The sequence below is a fragment of the Engystomops pustulosus genome, chromosome 5 (genome assembly GCF_040894005.1).
Source record: "Engystomops pustulosus chromosome 5, aEngPut4.maternal, whole genome shotgun sequence".
Taxonomy (NCBI): domain Eukaryota; kingdom Metazoa; phylum Chordata; class Amphibia; order Anura; family Leptodactylidae; genus Engystomops; species Engystomops pustulosus.
In genome coordinates this window covers 151996637-152017057 of record NC_092415.1, presented here as the reverse complement: position 1 = coordinate 152017057, position 20421 = coordinate 151996637, and the positions used below count along the sequence as shown (strand labels likewise).

General features: G+C 40.8%; 1 protein-coding gene across 5 annotated transcripts in view; it reads left to right on the top strand.

Annotated features, from left to right (window-relative positions):
• ULK4 (unc-51 like kinase 4) overlaps positions 1-20421 on the top strand; it is a 488957-nt gene that overhangs the window by 128047 nt on the left and 340489 nt on the right. For all 5 annotated transcript variants that reach the window (XM_072153427.1, XM_072153424.1, XM_072153426.1 and 2 more), the window contains 2 exons: positions 8406-8567; positions 17836-18018. In XM_072153427.1, the coding sequence (XP_072009528.1) occupies positions 8406-8567; positions 17836-18018 (345 nt within the window). The remainder of the gene's footprint in view (positions 1-8405; positions 8568-17835; positions 18019-20421) is intronic.

The following is a 20421-nucleotide window of genomic DNA, read 5'->3' as shown; positions in this document are numbered from 1 at the left end:
GCCCCCTCTGGCAGGATCTGCTCTTCTTTTAGCTTCTTATGTCCTTATTTTTACCCAAAAAAGTCTTTAAACATTATTCAAATGATCCTAGGTTTACAGGCTCATTTGAATATAGATTGAATATAGATTTAGAAAGAAAGAGTTTATGAACAGATTCTAGTTTATTGCACACAGAGCGGGCATTTCATAGAGCACATTTAAAAAGGGTTACAGGTGGAGGAGGAGAAAAGGTGATACACTGAATCTTCATAAGGTTAGCAGGGTTTTTGTGTGAAGTGTGAAAATAAGCAAAAGGTGTGCCTGGGTTAGTAGAGCAGGCAGAAGGAGAAAAAGAAGAGACAAAAGATTCATATTCATGATTCCCAACATAACACTGTGATAAGTTAGTATGGTTACATAAAGTGTGGGTGGTGTATAAAAGTGAGTGAAGAAGCGAGGCATTCATGTTGATAGTTGGTACTGGTGGAAAAGAAAAACAAACATAGCAAACAGAGAGAAAACTAAAAAGTTTGTCTCCATCCTTATTACCGGTCTTTTGCCTTGTCTGACTGCAGTGCATAACTGCAGCATACTTAGAATATTATACTAAGCAGAATCCTATATTACCTCTAAATTTATTCTGAGAGAAGACAAAAGACCAGGCCGTCATTTAGCTCATATAACAATTAATCTAGGAGTCTTAACCAGGGGCGCACCTGCCATCAGACGAGTTGAGAATCTCGCTCAGGCGGCGCGTCTCCTACTGGATTAAGGGGCGGCTTCGGGCTCACGCCCGGCACATGCTCCAACCCGCTCATCTCCCTGCCCGACGGCCGGTCCATTCCCCGCCCACCCCCCGGCACATGTACCTCTTTGCCGGCACTTCCCTGTTGGGTCCCACTGGGCTGCACATCCTCCGCCTGCCGGCACATCCCCCGCCCACCCCCCGGCACATGTACCTGCTCGCCGGCCGGCACTTCCCCATAACATCCCGCCTTCCGGCACATACTCCGCTCGACCCCCAGCACATTACCGGCCGGTACTTCCCCATAATGTCCCGCCCATCACCCCGGCACATGTACCTGCTGGCCGGAACTTCTCTGTGACATCCTGCCTCCCAGCACATTCTCCACCCGCCTATGGCACCTGTACCTGCAGGCCAGCACTTCTCTGTGACGTCCTGCCTCCCAGCACATCCTCCGCCCGCTGCCCGGCACATTCCCGTGACATCACCCTCCCGCCGATCGGCACATGTATCTGCCCAACTGCCCTGCACAACCCCATAACCGCAGCCCCACCTGTCCTCCCTCTCCACTCTCGCGCACTCCCCTCTGCTCCCGGCTCCGGCTGCAAAAAACCCCCCCCCCAACCCACCCAGCTCGGTTTAGGCTCTGGTCCCCCCGCTCCGATCCAGGCTCCGGTCCCCGGCTCCAGTCCAGGCTCTGGTCCCCACGGCTCCGGTCGCCCGCCCCACCAACCGCCCACCCGTGCCGGAGGACAATGCCAGGACAATAGAAACAGAAAAAAGTAAGGTAACTTTTATGTATATGTATATATAAGTATGTATAGATGTATATGTGTACATGTATGTATAAGTGAGTATGTATATCATTATGTATATACACATGTATAGATGTGTATGTAATATAGATACATATATGTATGTATATATGTATATTCTGAATATGGTGTGTGTGTATATTTGCTGTATGTATGTGCAGTATGTGTATATGCTGTTTATGCAGTTTGTATATGTATTTGCTGTATGTATACTCAGTATGTGTGTGTGTGTGTGTATATATATATATATATATATATATATATATATATATATATATATATATATATATATATGCTGTATGTTTATGCAGTATTGGTGATATTTATCAGGGTTTCTACACCATGTAAGTGGCGTAGAAGCCCTGAAATAATTGCAAATTTTACTCTGTATGCATTTTATACTACATGGCGGTACGCTGTATACTACATGGCGGTACTCTGTATGCTTTTCATACTACATGGTGGTTCGCTGTATGCTTTTTATACTACATGGCGGTACGCTGTATGCATTGTATACTACATGGCGGTATGCTGTATGCTTTTTATACTACATAGCGGTTCGCTGTCTGCTTATTATACTACATGGCAGCATGCTGTATCTATTTTATACTACATGGCGGCATCTATATGCATTTTATACTACATGGCGGCACACTGTCTATTTTCTACGCTGTATCTGATATATTACATATATGGGTGGGGGTGTCTTTTTATGGCTCGCCTCAGGCAGCAGACAGGCTTGGTTCACCCCTGGTCATAACACATAAAGATCAAGTTCTAAACAGAGAAGAACAAACTCATTGAGGGAAATAGATGGACATTAAATCAGTTGGGGCAGAAAAGGGTCAATACAAAAGCAAACTAGAGTTATTCGCTGAGGCACTTCGTCCACAGGTCCCCAGCGACACATCCCATCCTGGGATATATATAGGAGGCTAAAAGTATTATCAATACAATGTTCCCGTCCTGCTGTTGTCACAAAAATTATCTAATTAAACATTAGAATGTTTAAAAGTCTTTAATATCTTTATTCAAAATATCATTAAAAGAATTATATAAGAAAATATATAGATAAGTTTAGATATATATGTTTAGATGTGATACATGTATCTATCTTTATTTGCATATATATTAAATTCTGTATGTATGTGTGTATATACTGTATGTGTATTTATGTATGACTGCATATGGTGTGTATATACTGTTTATGTACTGTATATTTGTTTATGTAAATGCTGTATGAGTGCATAGGGTGTGTATATGTGTATTTACTGTATATACTGTATGTATTAGTGTATAAATATATATCTAAGTACATGTATGTGTGCATATGAGTTTATACCTGTATGCTGTATGTGCATGTGTAAGAGTATATAAAAGTGTGTGTATGAATTTATAACTTTATGGTGTATATAAATGTGTGTGATTGTATAAACGTGCTTATATTTTTTAAGGGTGCATTGACGCATGCGTTACTATGCGTTTTCGAGCTTTGAAAGCATTTTTCTTAATTGCTGGAGGTGTAATCAGCTGTTTTCGCATTCGGACACAGCTGCTTACACCTCAGCAATTATTTAAAACGCTTTGAAAGCTGGAAACTGCATAGCATCATAAAAAGGCATGAATTTTAACAAATCCCTTTAGGAGAAGGGGGCCCCATTCAGAAATCTGCTATGGGGCCCAGCCTTGCCTAGTTACGGCCCTGGTGGGAGATGTGTGAATGTTTCATTGTTTAGAGTAGTGCAGAGTAGAACTAGACAGTTCTCTGCTGCAACAGATTAATCATTGTGTCTGATTTTAGATGATTAATCTGGTGCAGTATAAGCCTCCCCTTTTTCAGGTTTTCAGGTTTTGGAGAACAGCTAAAAATGATCTAAATTCTTCAGTAAATGTGGTACATTTCCGCATAGACTGTAAGCTCTTGTGAGAAGGGTCCTAACTCCTTTTCTTCTATATGACTGTTTATACTCTGTACTATAGTATTGTATTCATTTATGTCCACTATGGACAGAATTTTAAAATTTATATACCATATATACTCGAGCATAAGCCGACCCAAATATAAGCTGAGGCCCCTAATTTTACAGCCTCCCAGTATATAGCCAGCCAGCCCCCAGTAGTATATAGCCAGCCCCCAGTAGTATATAGCCAGCCCCCAGTGGTATATAGCCAGCCTGACCCCATTAGTATATAGCCAGCCAGCCCCCAGTAGTATATAGCCAGCCAGCCCCCAGTAGTATATAGCCAGCCAGCCCCCAGTAGTATATAGCCAGCCAGCCCCCAGTAGTATATAGCTAGCCAGCCCCCAGTAGTATATAGCCAGCCATCTCCCAGTAGTATATAGCCCGCCATCCCCCAGTAGTATATAGCCCGCCATCCCCCAGTAGTATATAGCCCGCCATCCCCCAGTAGTATATAGCCCGCCATCCCCCAGTAGTATATAGCCCGCCATCCCCCAGTAGTATATAGCCTGCCATCCCCCAGTAGTATATATCCCGCCATCCCCCAGCAGTATATAGCCCGCCATCCCCCAGTAGTATATAGCCAGACAGCCTCCAGTAGTATATAGCCAGCCCCCTGTAGTATATAGCCAGCCCCCTGTAACATACAGCCAACCGGTGCCCTTTAGTATACAGCCAACCGGTGCCCTTTAGTATACAGCTGGTCCCCTTTAGTATACAGCCAGCCGGCCCCCTTTAGTATACAGCCAGCCGGCCCCCTTTAGTATACAGCCAGCCGGCCCCCTTTAGTATACAGCCAGCCGGCCTCCTTTAGTATACAGCCAGCCGGCCCCCTTTAGTATACAGCCAGCCGGCCCCCTTTAGTATACAGCCAGCCGGCCCCCTTTAGTATACAGCCAGCCGGCCCCCTTTAGTATACAGCCAGCCGGCCCCCTTTAGTATACAGCCAGCCGGCCCCCTTTAGTATACAGCCAGCCGGCCCCCTTTAGTATACAGCCAGCCGGCCCCCTTTAGTATACAGCCAGCCGGCCCCCTTTAGTATACAGCCAGCCGGCCCCCTTTAGTATACAGCCAGCCGGCCCCCTTTAGTATACAGCCAGCCGGCCCCCTTTAGTATACAGCCAGCCGGCCCCCTTTAGTATACAGCCAGCCGGCCCCTTCTGAATGTTTTCTTGTGGGCTTGGATTTTCGTGGCTTTCACTGTGTACCATAAATTGCATGTCTAATTTATTCTTTGGATCGTCACGGGGATATCATATTTGTATACGTTTTATAATGTTTACATACATTTACAACAATTAAAACCTCCTGTTAAAAAGAAAAATTCTTCATTTTGCAATCTTTTGGCAGTAATAATTTTTTCATACTTCAGTGTACAGAGCTGGTGGGACATTCTTATATTTTGCAAAATTGCAAAAAAAAAACTACTTTGGTGCTTTTTTCTGTTACAGGGTTAAACGCTGGGAATAACTGTTATTTTATTTTGATAGATTGGACATTTTTGGATGTTGAAACAACGTGTTTATGATTTGTACTGTTTATTTATATTTATATCAGTTCTAGGGAAAGGGGGTGATTTGAAATTTTTTTGATTATTTATTTGTTTTCCTTTTTTTCCTATTTTTCAGACCCCTAGGGTACTTTTAACCCTAGGTTGTCTTTTGGATCCTGCCATATATTGTCATACTACAGTCTGGCAGTATATTGGGATTTTGCACATCATCTATTACAATGTTCAAACCGCACATTGTCAAAGATAGCCTAAAACATGACAGCCTTGGGTCTTTGCTGCTCCACGATGACATCACAAGGAGCGACGATCCAAGCCAAGAGGGTGGGGCCCACGTGCCACCTGGCCAGTGATGATCAATGGGTTGACACCTGCGATTGGTGCTAGCAGTGATTGCAGGTGTTAGCCATGGGTGTTTGCAGCATTGTGCAGCAAACACCCGGTGAGTATGAAGAGGGCTCAGCCCGTGAGCCTTCTTCATACTCCCCCTTCCACTCCAGGACATTGAGGAATATCCAAATGCGGTAAGATGTCAACATTCGAGAACTTTCTTTCATAGGCAAACCCCTTTAAGTTATAGAGATGTTTTCTTTACATCCAAAAGTATAAAATTACTGTCTTGTGCCTTTATTTTGTGTTATAGTTTCTAGTGAAATAATTGGCTAGTGAAGTTCTTTTAAAATAATGCTCATTCAATCTCTTGTCAGTATCAGATTTAATAAAAATGAACATGAATAATTTTGCCATCTCCATTGTTACAATAATTAGTTCCTATTCTGCTATTATCTCCATCTTCATAATGAACTACATATAATCATAATATAAATGCTAAAATTTTCAGGTTTTAATTTGCCTAATATTGGTTTTGTGAAGTTTTTTCCTTTACTTTGACTTATGGTAATAGCCTTGTTGTACTAGCCTAATTAATCTGCAGAGTCTTCTTTCCTTCCACTGTTTACATTGGCTCGACTGAATCATACAATTAAACTGTGCATTTCCTCCATTTTATTTAATTGTAGTGCCAATTATGCCAACTAATCAATAGATGAATAAATGAAGCAACCGCACATCCTCTGATTCTGTAAATAATTCAGGGGGATAAGTAGGAGTTGTTACTGCATCTACACACTGTTATTGTAATCCAAGGGAGAGGTAGAGGATATTAAAGCAGGGTTCTTTGATGTGTGAGAGCTTTAAATAAATGCTTAAAATTACATTATTCTTTTCTCACATTTTAAGGGTATTATTTTATTGATTAGTTTTTAAAATAGGATTTTTATGCAAATGGTTTAGGTCAGTACTGTGCAACTCCCAAGATTAGAAATCTTGCTCTGAGCAATATTATTATTTTATATTCAGAAGAATTTATGATTTGTAAAGCGCTACGGAATATGATAGAGCTATATGAATGAAGATTATTATATTTTGTAGAGTCCACATCTACTGTATACCGTATATACTCGAATATAAGCCGAGTATAACTGGGAAAGCTTATTGACTTGAGTTTAAGCCTCGGATGAGAAATGCATTGGTCACAGCCTCCCCCGAGTAATGAAATGCAACATGCACCCCCATTATAAAAATGCCCTGCAGAAGCCGCCCCTAGTAATGTAATGCCTGATGCAGCCCACCAAATAATGAAATGCCCTGCAGCCCCCCAAATAATGAAATGCCCTGCAGCCCCCTGAACAATGAAATGCCCTGCAGTCTTCCTATTAATGACATGCTCTGCAGTCCCCTAATAAAATGCCCTGCAGCCCTTGTAATGCAATGCCCTGCAGCCCCTTATTAATGAAATGCTCTGCAGTCCCCTAATAAAATGCCCTGCAGCCCTTGTAATGAAATGCCCTGCAGCCCCTTATTAATGAAATGCTCTGCAGTCCCCTAATAAAATGCCCTGCAGCCCTTGTAATGAAATGCCCTGCAGCCCCCATTAATGAAATGCTCTGCAGTTCCCCAAATAATGAAATGCCCTGCAGCCCCTTGTTAATGAAATTCTCTGCATTCCCCCAAGTAATGAAATACCCTGCAGTCCCCGATTTATGATATGCTCTGCTGCACTCCTAATGAAAAGTCCTGCAGGTCCCATTAATGGGATGCTCTGCAGTCCCCCAAAAAATAAAATTTCCTGCAGCCCTAGTAATGAAATGCCCTGCAGCTCCCAGTAATGAAATGCTCTGCAGACCCCTATTAATGAATTGGTCTGCAGCCCCCGTAATGAAATGCCCTGCAGCCCTCATTCATAGAATGCTCTGCAGCCCCCCATATATTGAAATTTCCTGCAGGACAAATGCAGTGAAATTGGTGAAAAAACACATTTGCACCGTTTTTTTATGGGCTTGGATATGACACTATTAATACTTAGATTTAAAAGACTATGGGGGTCATTTACTAAGGGCCCGAATCGCGTTTTCCCGACGTGTTACCCGAATATTTCCGATTTGCGCCGCTTGTACATGAATTGCCCCGGGTTTTTGGCGCACGCGATCGGATTGTGGCGCATCGGGGCCGGCATGCGCGCGACAGAAATCGGGGGGGGCGTGGCCGAACGAAAACCCGACGTATTCGGAAAAACCGCCGCATTTAAAAACCGAAAATGTGTCGCATGGGAAGCGCTCACCTTCACCTTCTATGGGATGGTGCATTCCGGGGCGTTAAGATTATTTTTGGCGCTGCAGCGCCACCTGGTGGACGGCGGAGGAACTATCATCTTAAATCCCAGCCGGACCCGAATCCTGTGCAGAGAACGCGCCGCTGGATCGCGAATGGGCCGGGTAAGTAAATGTGCCCCTATGGCTTTTAGATAATGGGGAGAGGAAAATGATATTATTTCCTGTTTCCCTGCTTATTCTGAGTGTAGAAGTCCTAATCAGTAACTGACCATTATGTGTACATGCCATACAGGGAAAGCTGATGATTGTTGAGTAGGTCTGTCTGTCATTAACCCTATTTTTTTTATTTGACCATTTTACTACTCTTATTTTGTTTGTATATGAACCCTATAATCTATAAAGTGCTGCATAACAAGACAGTGACATATCAATATTTATTACTATTCTAATTATTATGTATAATTATATGTTCCCTTTAAGCGATTTATATGCTGTACACCTTTCTTCAATATTACGTTAATTGTAGCATTTGTGATTCCTTTTTATGAGAATTCAATGATTATTATATAACAGTCAAAGCAAAATATTGTCATTTCCATTGTACCCAATAGTCGCTTATGCTATATAGCTAGGAATATATTGGAGTCATTTACCTAACATTTTTCTACACAGTTTGCCAGAATGTTACCTCTTTTACGCTAATTTCACGTTTTGGAGTAATTAAAAACATATGTGTGGAACTTATATAATATCATGGACAAGCATCTTTTTTTTTTAATTTAGGAAGAACCCATAATACATCATATGACTGCAAAAATTATTGAAAATGTCTGCACAACCGTAACTTCACATGTCCAAGGGTTCATCAATGCTGAGATTGGACCTGCCCTTTGGTATTTGTTCACACACTCAACTGTTGATTCTCTTCGGATAACTGCTATATCGGTATGTATCTTACTAATACTGATGTTATTTTAATCTTTTTTTTTTTCGTCTTGCTAATGTAGAATGTAGATATTATAAACTGTTTCATACCAGTTTTATTCACACATAGTTGCAAATTCAAGGCCATTAAACTTTACATTTTTAAGTTTTACGTAGAACCCAAGGCCAACCATATACACCAGTATAAAAAAAATTCCAAACCTGGATTTCTGGATTAAAAATTCCTAAATTTCATCTGATCTCCTTGGCAGTGGGAGGTATGTTCTGATTCCTAAGATCAAATCTTTGAAGTCCTCAGCATGCAGAAATAGTTAAATACAATAAAAAAGCAGGTAGCCATCAGAACATCACATGACAGGGTAGGTCTTTGCTCAGGACTAGAAGACACTGCCAAGTCACAGGAGGTATATGACTGTGGTAAACTGCTGGTATTTGCTGTACTCAAATGGCCTCCACAGTCACCAGATCTCAATCCAATAGAGCATCTTTGGGATGTGGTGGAACGGGAGATTCGCATCATGGATGTGCAGCCAACAAATCTGCGGCAACTGTGTGATGCCATCATGTCAATATGGACCAAAATCTCTGAGGAATGCTTCCAGCACCTTGTTGAATCTATGCCACGAAGAATTGAGGCAGTTCTGAAGGCAAAAGGGGGTCCAACCCGTTACTAGCATGGTGTACCTAATAAAGTGGCCGGTGAGTGTAGAGACACACCTAGAGGGATGGGGGGCATGTAAACCAGAGCATAGCGCGTAGGTGCAACTGGGGGGGATGTAAATCGAGGGGTAGGAGAGCATGGGAGGAGTTTAAAGTGAGAGGAGTGGAACCTTTTCAGGGATGGACTGGAGTGGAGTCTTGGAAAGCAAGTAAACAGAATAAGAGGTGGTAGGGCATCATGGTAAACATGAAGAGGTGTGGGTCATGTAAATTGAGGAGATGGATGAAGGTCCCCCACTTTCCAAACCTTCAAACATAACCTGAAAACAAATTAACTGGACTGCTCCCTCACCTCATGTATCTATCCCCCCATATAGATTGTAATAATAATAATTCTTTATTTATATAGCACACACAGGTTACGCAGCGCTACACAAAGCATTTCAAATTGGTCCCTGTCTCCATGGGGCTCAATGCGGGGCTTGTGGCAGGAGTTAAAATTATAATCCAGCTCTGTCCACATCTTCTCACTCCTACTGCAGTCCCAAGCAGCAAAGGATGTGTTGCTTTAAAAAAGTGCCCAATGTCCTGTGTGGCCTGGGACTGCAGGAGGAGGCCATGTCTTTTGTGTTATGAACTCAATGCTGAGGACCTGTGAGCCCACAGAGAGGCCTCTGCCCATCCGTACAAAATACTAGCCGCACAGCCGTAGATAAGGCCAAAGATAGAGCATGCTCTATCTTTTTGCGATTTACGACTACGGCTCGGAAGGGTAAGCCTTGTCATTTTAATTATTCTAATTTTATATTTATTCTTAATTGTGGAGTCTAATTGAGCCATATCACTATTTTGAAAGAAGTCTATATTGTGAATGAAAGAAAAGTCGTTTAGTTTGCTATTCTTTTCCTTTTATTTTCTAGTATGTATCAGTCACTGGCTGTTTGTACACACATTGCCAGTTTTGTGGTCCTTTCAAAATGAATGATGTGTCATAAGTTTCTGTTGGAAATGTGTTGTGCTCTAAAATATGTGGTTCAAATTGTTACCCTTTTTTCTAGTTTTCTAGAGCAAGCATATAATACGTGTCTTTTATGCCTTTCTTACTTGTCTATTGTTATGTCTCGCTATTTGGTGTTTTTGAAGCCATAAAAGCGCAAACTTTTATAAATAAGCTCATCCTATACTTATGTCAAGTTGTATAGTCCAATATTATAGCCCTATTATTCTGACTAGTGAAGTCTTGCAGAATTATATTATCTCCTTGCCTACTGTAGTCCTGTGAAAGAGTTATTGCGATTAATGGGTTTGCCCTGATTTATTTGTGAAAGTTTCTTGCGATTCTGCAATGCTAGCACAGCTGCATGGCCCTGAGTGGATTTTCATTTTGCATTTTTGGTCATATTTACTTAAAGGGAATATTTTCATGGTAACTCTTTATCAGATAACAAAATGTATTATTTTATTTTGGCCTTTTTTTTTCAATATGTAGAATTTCTTTCTTACATTTTTTTGTCCATCACTATAGGGACTGCCATCTTGTCTGAGATTTAGTAAGAGCATTTTAGCAATATACTTTACAGCAACTTCATGGACAAAAGCAGAAAATGTCTAAAGCTAAAATGTTGTAGTAAATAGAGAGTTTTCTGTTTTTTGCAAAATGTAGGTGTAGGTAATGGTGTTTTCTTTAGAGGAGTTCTCTTCTTTTGGAATGCTGTGTAACTGACTGCTGCACAGAAATCCTCTACAGAATTAGAGCTTATGCAAAAATAAAAAAACATTTAATTAACAGAAAGAGCAAATATTTTTCAAATGAGTTGCAAAATGAATAGAAAATATACTCCAGACATTTTTTTTTAATTTGGAATAATAATTTTCTCCTTCTAACTTTACTGTCAAAAAATGCTTCAATTACAGCATTGCAGACCTTTGGCAGTCTAGCTGTTAATTTGCTATGGTAATCTGGAGAAATTTCTCCCCATGCTAAAAGAAGCCCCTCCCACAAGTTGGATTGGCTTGATGGGCACTTTTTGTGTACCATACGGTCAAGCTGTACCCACAACAGCTCAGGTTTTGAGATGCTGTGACTGGGCAACCACTCCATTACACATAGAATACCAGCTGCCTGCTTCTTCCCTTAATAGTTCATGCATAATTTAGAGGTTTGCTTTGGGCCATTGTCCTGTTGTAAGATGAAATTGTCTGCAATCAAGCACTTCCAACAGGGTATGGCATGGCATTGGAAAATGGAACAATAGCCTTCCTTATTAAAAATCCCTTTGACCCAACATCCCAAAGCACCCCCAGACCATCACATTACCTCCACCATGTTTGACAGATGGCATCAGACACTCTTCTAGTATCTTTTCAGTTGTTCTGTGTCTCACAAATGCTTTTCTGTGTGTTCCAAACACCTCTAACTTAGATTTGTCTGTCCATAACACTTTTTCCCAATCTTCCTCTGTCCAATGTCTGTGTTCTTTCTACGCTGGTTAGAGCCTGCTTGTGCTCTCTTCTGAAGGGAGTAGCACACAAAGTTGTAGGGATTCTTCAGTTTCTTGGCAATTTGTTGCATGGAGTGGCCTTTATTTCTAAGAACAAGAATAGACTGTCAAGTTTCACATGAAAGTTCTTTTTGTCTGGCCATTTTGAGAGTTTCATAGAACAAAGAAATGTGATATTGTGTAATCCGTATCCTTATTTGGTGTGCGCCCAAAATTAAAAAACGCCCTTTTCTTGAAATATGACAACTAGAATGGTCAATAGTACAAATGAATTCAAGAAACTTAATATATTGATGCATAGTGCTTCTTTCTCCTTATTGGCCCTTGATGATTGTTGATTATCACACAATGACAATAGAAGTAATGTTTTTTTTCTCATTTACACACCCTGGATTACCAGTTTATGCTTAGTTTTTTGAAAGGTGAAGTATTCTTTAACCCCTTAATGACCGCACTATCGGGACTCTACGTCAGTCATTAAGGGTACTTCTTCTGATGCGACGCCTTTCTATGGCAGTGCATCAGAAAAGGGTTTTGGGACATCGGGTCAGTCTGGTGCCAGTCTCAGGCTATGATGGCACTAGATTGGAAAATCTCTAATCCTGGGTGTTTAACCCCTTACACGACATGGTCAAGCATGACCACGGCGTGTAAGTGTGTACACCGTGGATTGGAGCGCCCGGTGTGCTTACCCCTCCTGCCGGTCCAGCGAGTGCCCAGAGGCTGCTGGCTCCTCTCTGTGCTGGGTTCCACCTCCTGCAGGGCCTGGCTTTATGTAAGTGAGCATGTATGTAACTGAGCAAACTTAAAGGGTTAATCGACTTAATAGAAGTTGTTTTACATCCGTTGAGAGGTGTAGTTTTTATAGTGGGGTAATTTAAGGGGTTTTAGTATTATTTTGGCTTTTTGAAATCAGTTTAAAGCTGACTTGTCCCTCTAAATGTAAATTTAGGTGCGATTTTTAAAATTTTTAAGAAACTCTGCAAATGTTCTGCGCCTCATAACATCCTAGAAAAAGGAGAGGGCGGATATAATATAATTCTAACATGAAGCAGACTTTCCAGAAATCTTAGTTATCTAGCTTTTGGGGTAGTTTTACCCACTGTCTGGAATGCAGAACATTTCAAACTTTGAAAATGAAGATTTTTTTTCAAAAAATGGCAAATTTCCATTTTTATTGCAGAATGAAACGCAAAACTTATCACTTAAATTTTACCACTATCATGAAGTACAATGTGTCTCGAGAAAACAATCTCAAAATCACCAGATATGTTAAAGCGTTCCGAAGTTATAACCAATTATTCGATAAGGGGTTAAATTTGTAGACTTATAACCTTAGCTTGCACTATTGAGGTATTATGACTACAAGCCTAAAAACTCAAATATCCAAATTCCAACAGATAAATAAGTTATTAAAATGGGGTACGAATTGAATTGTACTTTAATCGTCTTTCTTTATGAATCTGCTTTCTATTCAAGCTTTTTCTGCGCACATTCATCTAGGTGGAGAAATTACTAGGTTCTTATTTATCCAACATGGCATGGAGTCTTTTCACATGTCCTTAAATTAGACAATGAAGGCACCCCAGTGCAGCAAGCCTGACAATTTAGAAATTATTTAGTACTGATGTAATTAAATATAGGAACTATAAAGTGGCAGCTTCTCCTTAATGTTTCATAATGCATCAGAATTATAGATAATGGTTTCATAATTTCCCTATTCATAGAAGAATTTTTACCCATGAAAATATTGAAAGACTCTAGAGGAAAAGTCTTCCTAAAAAGCTAATTACCTTTTTACAATAGCATTAAAAGTAACAAAGAAACATTAACTTATAAAATAAAGACCGTGTCATTTTCAGGGTCAGCTGCATGAAAAATCTTTGAATTAGTTGGTAGTGGATTTGGATAATTAATTTGGTAAGAAAAGGGTAAAATGGTTAAAGTAAAACTCGGGTTTGAAGCTATTTCAAATATTAAGTTATTGCATAATAGAAACAGCTCTTGTAAAACTCAATCCATAGAAAAGCAGGACCCCCTGTATTTTGCTGCGCCTGATTATAGGCAATCAACAGTTTATTAGCAAAATCGCATTGTATAAGGAGAAACAGTATTTTAATCCTTATTCCTCCTGCACTGATAACATTTGCAACCTAACAATAATTTAAAGAAGACCTGTCACCAGATTTTGATCCCCCTGACTAACAATGCCTGCTGATAGTGCCAGTGGGGCACTGTACCTTAATTCCTGCCTGCCACAGCCCTTTTTTGTTTTTGCGTTTTCATTTTTGACTCCCCACCTTCAAAAGTTTACGTTTGTGCCACTTTCATTTTTACTGTATTGATCATTTTTTCCAAAAGTCCAGAGATTCATTCCTTACAAAGTACAATGGGGCACATTAACTTACCCGGTCCAGCGAGTTCACAGAAAGTGCATTGTCCGTCGATAATGCACTCTGTTGCGATTCACTAAGATTGTGCGCCCGTTATCATGCATATGTCGCTTCCCCGCTCAGGTCCACCGCACCACATTCTTCTTGGTGCATGTAAGTGTTTGGTCTTGCTATGATTGTCGGATCATCTGACGGATGAAAGCCAGCACAGCTGTGCCAAAATCCGATTACGTGCAACACAATTCCATGTTAAATACCTGTCAAAGCCGTGCAAAACTCGAAGTCCGACAACAGTGCAGCCCACAACCCTTAGTAAATAAGTCCCAATGTGTTTGTGAGCTCTTTCTGGTGAACGCTGAACATACGAGAGAGGTGTCACTAGGTTTTTTTTTTTAGCAGTTTATCCTAAACACCTTAACTTAGGTGAACACCTTAACATACCTTAAAAACCATAGCAGCACAAATGAAAGTTTTTGCTGCACAAACGTTTAGTGAAACTATTTAAATGTGCGTTTATTTCTAAAAGTTGATAAAGACACGTCAAATTGAATCTTTGCTGTCAGGGTGTAGAGTTCCACGGCAGGGATGACCAATCTACAAGTGAAGGAGATAATAGGGAGTATGAGAGTAGGCCTGGGGTGTCCTCGGCTGTGTGAATAGCTTAATGAAAATTAAAGAGGGCTCACCTCAGGAGTAGAATACAGCTCAGATCTCCCAATAGGGGCATTTGTGTAACTCCTTTGGAGATGGTGTCCAAAACGCTGGTGCTCCAGTGTGAAACGGAGATCAATTTGTGGACATAATAGGGTACAAGAAGAACCCGTAGGGAGTACACATAGAAATGCGCAGAGAGAAAATAAAGTAGTGAAGAGATAATGTCCAGTTGGGTTTAGGGTATATAAGACTCAGTGGTCGTGCAATGTTGCCCTATACAAATCCCTGATATGGACTATAAGTCTATCACACCCTGAAGGCCTAGCCTCAGAACTGGGGTCCTATTTAACCGCAGTCCCGACTGGAACCTGACCCTGCAATAGCTGGCCCTGTTATTGGCCTATTATAGCAGGTAACGTCAGGTGTAACGTCAGAGGGGTGTCAATATAGTATGTATTCTGACCCCCTATGACTATGAAAAGCATGTCTTGGCTGAAATCTGAATCCCATGTCCCGACAAGACTTGTTTCACCCTATGGGATTGTTGGGTTCATGCAGAAGAGACAGCCTGAAAACAAGCAATAAGGAATACATGTAGTGTAAGACCATCATAACCTGTGTGTACAATATAGAATCAGTACATGTTTAGTAAGTGATCTTACCTTGTCCCTCGTAGGGGCAGGTGCGTGGTAGCCAGGCGGTGGATGGCTGGTGAGGTGTATAACCTCTCAGTAAGAGCCTAGGGAGACCAGTGGGTTCTCTAGTGGGATCCCTGGTGCCGCGGCTTTTTAAAGAGCACGCGCCGTGATGTCAGACTGTGCAGGTAGGGTGCCGCCCACTTGGGTAAGCCAATCGGAGAGTGATCTCCGGATATTGGCACCGTGTGCGGCGCACGTGATGAGAACACACCGGCACCGTGGGTTCAGGTCTGGTGACTGTGGAGGCCAGGTCATCTGGCTTAGCACCCCATCACTCTCCTACTTGGTCAAATAGCCCTTTCCCAACCTGGTGGAGTGTTTGGGGTCATTGTCCTGTTGAAAAAGAAATGCTGGTCCAATTGAATACAAACCAGATGGAATAGCATGCCGCTGCAAGATGCTGTGGTAACCATGCTGGTTCAGTATACCTTCAATTTTGAATAAATCCCCAACAGTGTCAGCAGCAAAGCACCCCCACACCATCACACTTCCCCAATGCTTCAAGGTGGGAACCAGGCATGTAGAGCCCATTAATTCACCTTTTCTGCATCAACCAAAGACAAGGTGGTTGGAACCAAAGATCTCAAATTTGGACTCATCAAACCAAAGCACAGATTTACACTGGTCTAATGTCTATTCCTTGTGTTTTTTAGTCTCTTGTGCTTGTTGCCTATCCTTAGCAGTGGTTTCCTAGCAGCTATTTTACCGTGAGGGCTGCTGCACACAGTCTCCTTTTAACAGTTGTTGTAGAGACGTGTCTGTTGTTAGTTCCACATTCATAGTTTTGATGCCTTCAGTGTGAATCTACAATTTTGTAGTCATGACTTTTGGTCTGTAGTGTGTATATGTTCATATCTCAAGTACAGTCTTGCTATGGAAACAGATGCAATTTAAATACACTTTTAAAACAAGCAAAAACATGGCATGGGTGGCTTATTGACAGCTATGAAATGTAGTGGGCTACAAATATTTGGCTCATATCTATGCAGTGAATTTTGTATAAATACTGTACACTATATTCTGTCTGATTGCCTGATTGTAGATTGCCTAATTGTAGATGCCACTTCTGCTATGGTGTCCTTAGCTTTATAAAGCTAAAACCATATGGTCCTTCTTGCATTCAATATACTGCACACTTAGTTACCTGCAATAACTGTGCCACACACACAGAGATATACCAGCAATGACTATACATAAATATATTCTGGGAATAGATATATTGCACAAAATTATAGTAGTATGAAATATAATGCACAAAGATGTTTTTCCCTATGGCCGTTTTTTCGCGGTCAGTGTGAATTTGGTATTGACACTGTTAGTAAGACTTAATGGTTGAAACACGTTGGTCATGCTGTTATTGCACTTTTGTTATTCTCACTATTATGAGAAATAAATCAAAGACCACCTAGGTGCTTGACCTATTTTATGAGCCACATGTCGGCAAAAAAACATGATGGATGTGATAAAACGGAAGCCTGGTAAATGATTTTATTCGCTTGTGTGAACCTCATAAAGTGTTGCATAATTGTGTTACCTAGTTACTGATGTGCAAATCTGGATGGCACATGGATAACACCCCTACTACATCCATATTTACACATTTTCATAGACTTCCGTAGGAGGGCAGAGTCGCAAACACAACCAAGAATAAGACCTGCTCTGAGTTTTTTTCTTAAGGGCACTTGGCTTATTCATGGGGCTAAGGAAACACATCTGTGTGTATGAGGCCAAAGAAATACATGAGAACTCAACTTGGCCCCAAAAACAAAGCCTAGCACACATGAAAAATATGTCGGTGTGCATGATGGCTAGTATTGTGGTTTTCTGCCTGGGCTTCTACTGAAGAACACAGATAGTTGTGAGGTCAGTGAACTGCATGTATCTTAGATATGGTACATTCATAGGTAACTCGTAATCGATTGTTTCTGCTTTTTGTCTCCATGCTTGCCTTTACAATAAGAGACACCCAGTCCTGATGGGAGTTGCTTGCTGTAATATCCCAGCTTATGTTAAGTGGCTTTTATTGTGTACCATATTTAATGATTATTACTAATGTTTTGTGAGGTGTTCTGTAAAACTAGGAAAAATCTATTCTTTTTCTTACACTTTTGTTCTATAATTTTTTAACAAGCGATTAAATTACTGGAAATTCATAAATCTATGTTCCCTTCTGTGATCCTTTATCATAAAACAAAATAATAGCTACTGGGAATGATTAAAATACCTGAAAACGGAAAAAAAGCCTCAACGAGACTTGGTTTTTATTAATGAGAACATGAGAGAGCAGCCTTGAAGCATGACATAAGTGATGGAAGACAGTTTTAGAGAGCTGTATAACTGAACAATTTATTGTCTGTTTTAGGCCTTATGCAGGATCACTCATCATGCTCCCTCAGCCTTCCAGAGTGTCATTGAAAAAGTGGGACTTGTGTCGGTGATAAGCACATTAGTGACAGGAATAGCCAAAGTGCAACAGTACATGCTGACCATGTTTGCTACAATGTTGTCAGCTGGAATTCATCTCCAAAGACTCACACAAGAAAAGGTAAGGAACACTTTATAATGTCGACTGACAGTTTCTCCAAATCTAACTTGGCACAGGACACTGTGTGAATGTTAAAGTAGCTGCTTCAGTTCATGCCGTTGCTTCTTTAGTGAGGAAGAGTGTGTGACATGCATTCTAAGGCGATGGTGAAGGAAATTTACATATACAGACATTAACCCCTTAAGGACGCAGGGTTTTTCGCTCATTTCTCGCTCTCCACCTTCAAAATTCCATAATTCATTTTTACGTGTACAGACCTGTGTGAGGGCTTATCTTGTGCGTAACAAATTTTACATTCCCGTAATGTTATTTATTTTAACATGCCGTATACTGCGAAGCTGAAAAAAAATTCCAAATGTGAAAAAATTGAAAAAAACTATTTTCACGTGCTTGTGGGCTCAGTTTTTACGACTTTCACTCTTCGCTCCAAATAACATGCCTACTTTATTCTTTGGTTCAGTGCGATCGCAGTGATACCAAATTTATATAGGTTTTATTGTGTTTTAATACATTTTCAAAAATTAAACGAATGTGTACAAAAAAGAAAAAAACATTTTTGCCATTTTCTGAAGCTAATAACTTTTTCATACTTTGGCGCACGGAGCTGTGTGAGGTGTAATTTTTTGTGAAATGAGGCGACGTTTTCATTGCTACCATTTTGAGGTCTGTGTGACATTTTGATCATTTTTTATTCCATTTTTTATGTGATGTAAAAAGGTGTAAAAGTCGCATTTCGGACATTTGGGCGCTATTTCTGGTCTCTGAGGTCTCCGCCGGCCGTAACAGTTTTTATATTTTGATAGATCGGGCATTTTGGGATGCGGCGATACCTAATGTGTCTCTGATTTTTACTGTTTATTATGTTTTATATCAGTTCTAGCGAAAGGGGGGTGATTTGAATTTTTTATAGTTTATTAATTTTTTTTTATTTTTTAAACTTTTTTTAAAAAAATTTTTCCCACTAATTCTTAGACCATCTAGGGTACATTAACCCTAGATGGTCAGATCGTTCCAACCATATACTGCAATACTTCTGTATTGCAATATATGGCATTTTTGCTGCTCATTCATTACAATGAGCCACTGGCTCATTATAACGAATCTTCAGAAGCCATTAAGCCTCGGGTCAAACGAAGACCCGAGGCTACCATGGCAACCGATCGCCGCCCCCCGATGACGTTCGGGGGCGCGGCGATCGTAATAAAAATGGCGGCACCCGCACGCCACCGTCTTTTAAATGTCGCCGGTGATTTTGCCGGCGGTAAATTAAAGGGTTAATAGCCGTTATTAGCGTTGGGGGTTTGCTGCAATAAGCAACAACCCCCACCTTTGTATGAAGAGGACTCAGCCCGTGAGCCCACTTCATACATTCCCTTTACCTCTGCGCCGTAGAGCTACGGCGCAGAGCGTTAAGGGGTTAATGGACTTTCTCCACTTTACCTGAAAAAATCCTAATTTCAGCTTAAAAGGACAAGTCATATTAAACTGATACTAAGGCTGGGATGAGATGTAGGTGCAGTAGGTGGGATATTCAACTACTGCTTCAACCAGACATAACACCTTTGGGTTGTTTAAAGGTGTTTTCTACCTAACCCTGTAAGTACTGCAAATTACATTATGTATGTGACTCTGTTCACATTAAATGATCAAGAGACTCTATATTGGTGGCTTTATGTGGTGTAAAATGAAGCAAAAAACAAATCAAATCATTTGCCCTTTTCATCTTGTCGCTGCACCCTGTATTAATTTTAACGGAAACCTGTCACCAAATTTGTCACAAATACAGCTTGTGACAGGTCCCTATAGAGACCTTGTGACTATCTGACACCCTTCTTTTAGCTAAAAATTGTTCCCCTCACAATCAGATTTATAAGCTTTTTGGGGGGGGGGGGGGTTCTAATGTCATGTGATCAGGGTAACCTCCTCACAGGTCCTTTAGCCTCTTAACAATAGCAAACTGTACCCCACATATTTGCCCACATGCAAGATCACGTAATGCCTGCATGGTCTTCTCTCCATGCAGGCTGCTTTGATTCCATCTCATATGTTATGTTGTGATTTCATTAACTACATTCTTGGTGTACAGTTTGCTAATGTTAAGAGGCTAAAAGACCTGTGATGATGTCACCCTGGTCACATGATATTACTGCTGCATGCAGTGAAAGCATGGGGGAGGAGTTGCTGGATTCAGCCAGAGGAGGTTACACCCACATCGAAATGCTATAGGCATCCTCGGATACCAGGTAAAGTTATGAAATTGAATATATGGGAATCGGTGGGGAACAATTTTTAGCTAAAAGAAGGGTGTCAGTTAGTTACTTGGGCTCTATGGGAACTTGCCACTAGCTGTATTTGTGTAAAAGTTGGTTCCCTTTAATCATGGGTACTTATTGTGAACGTTAC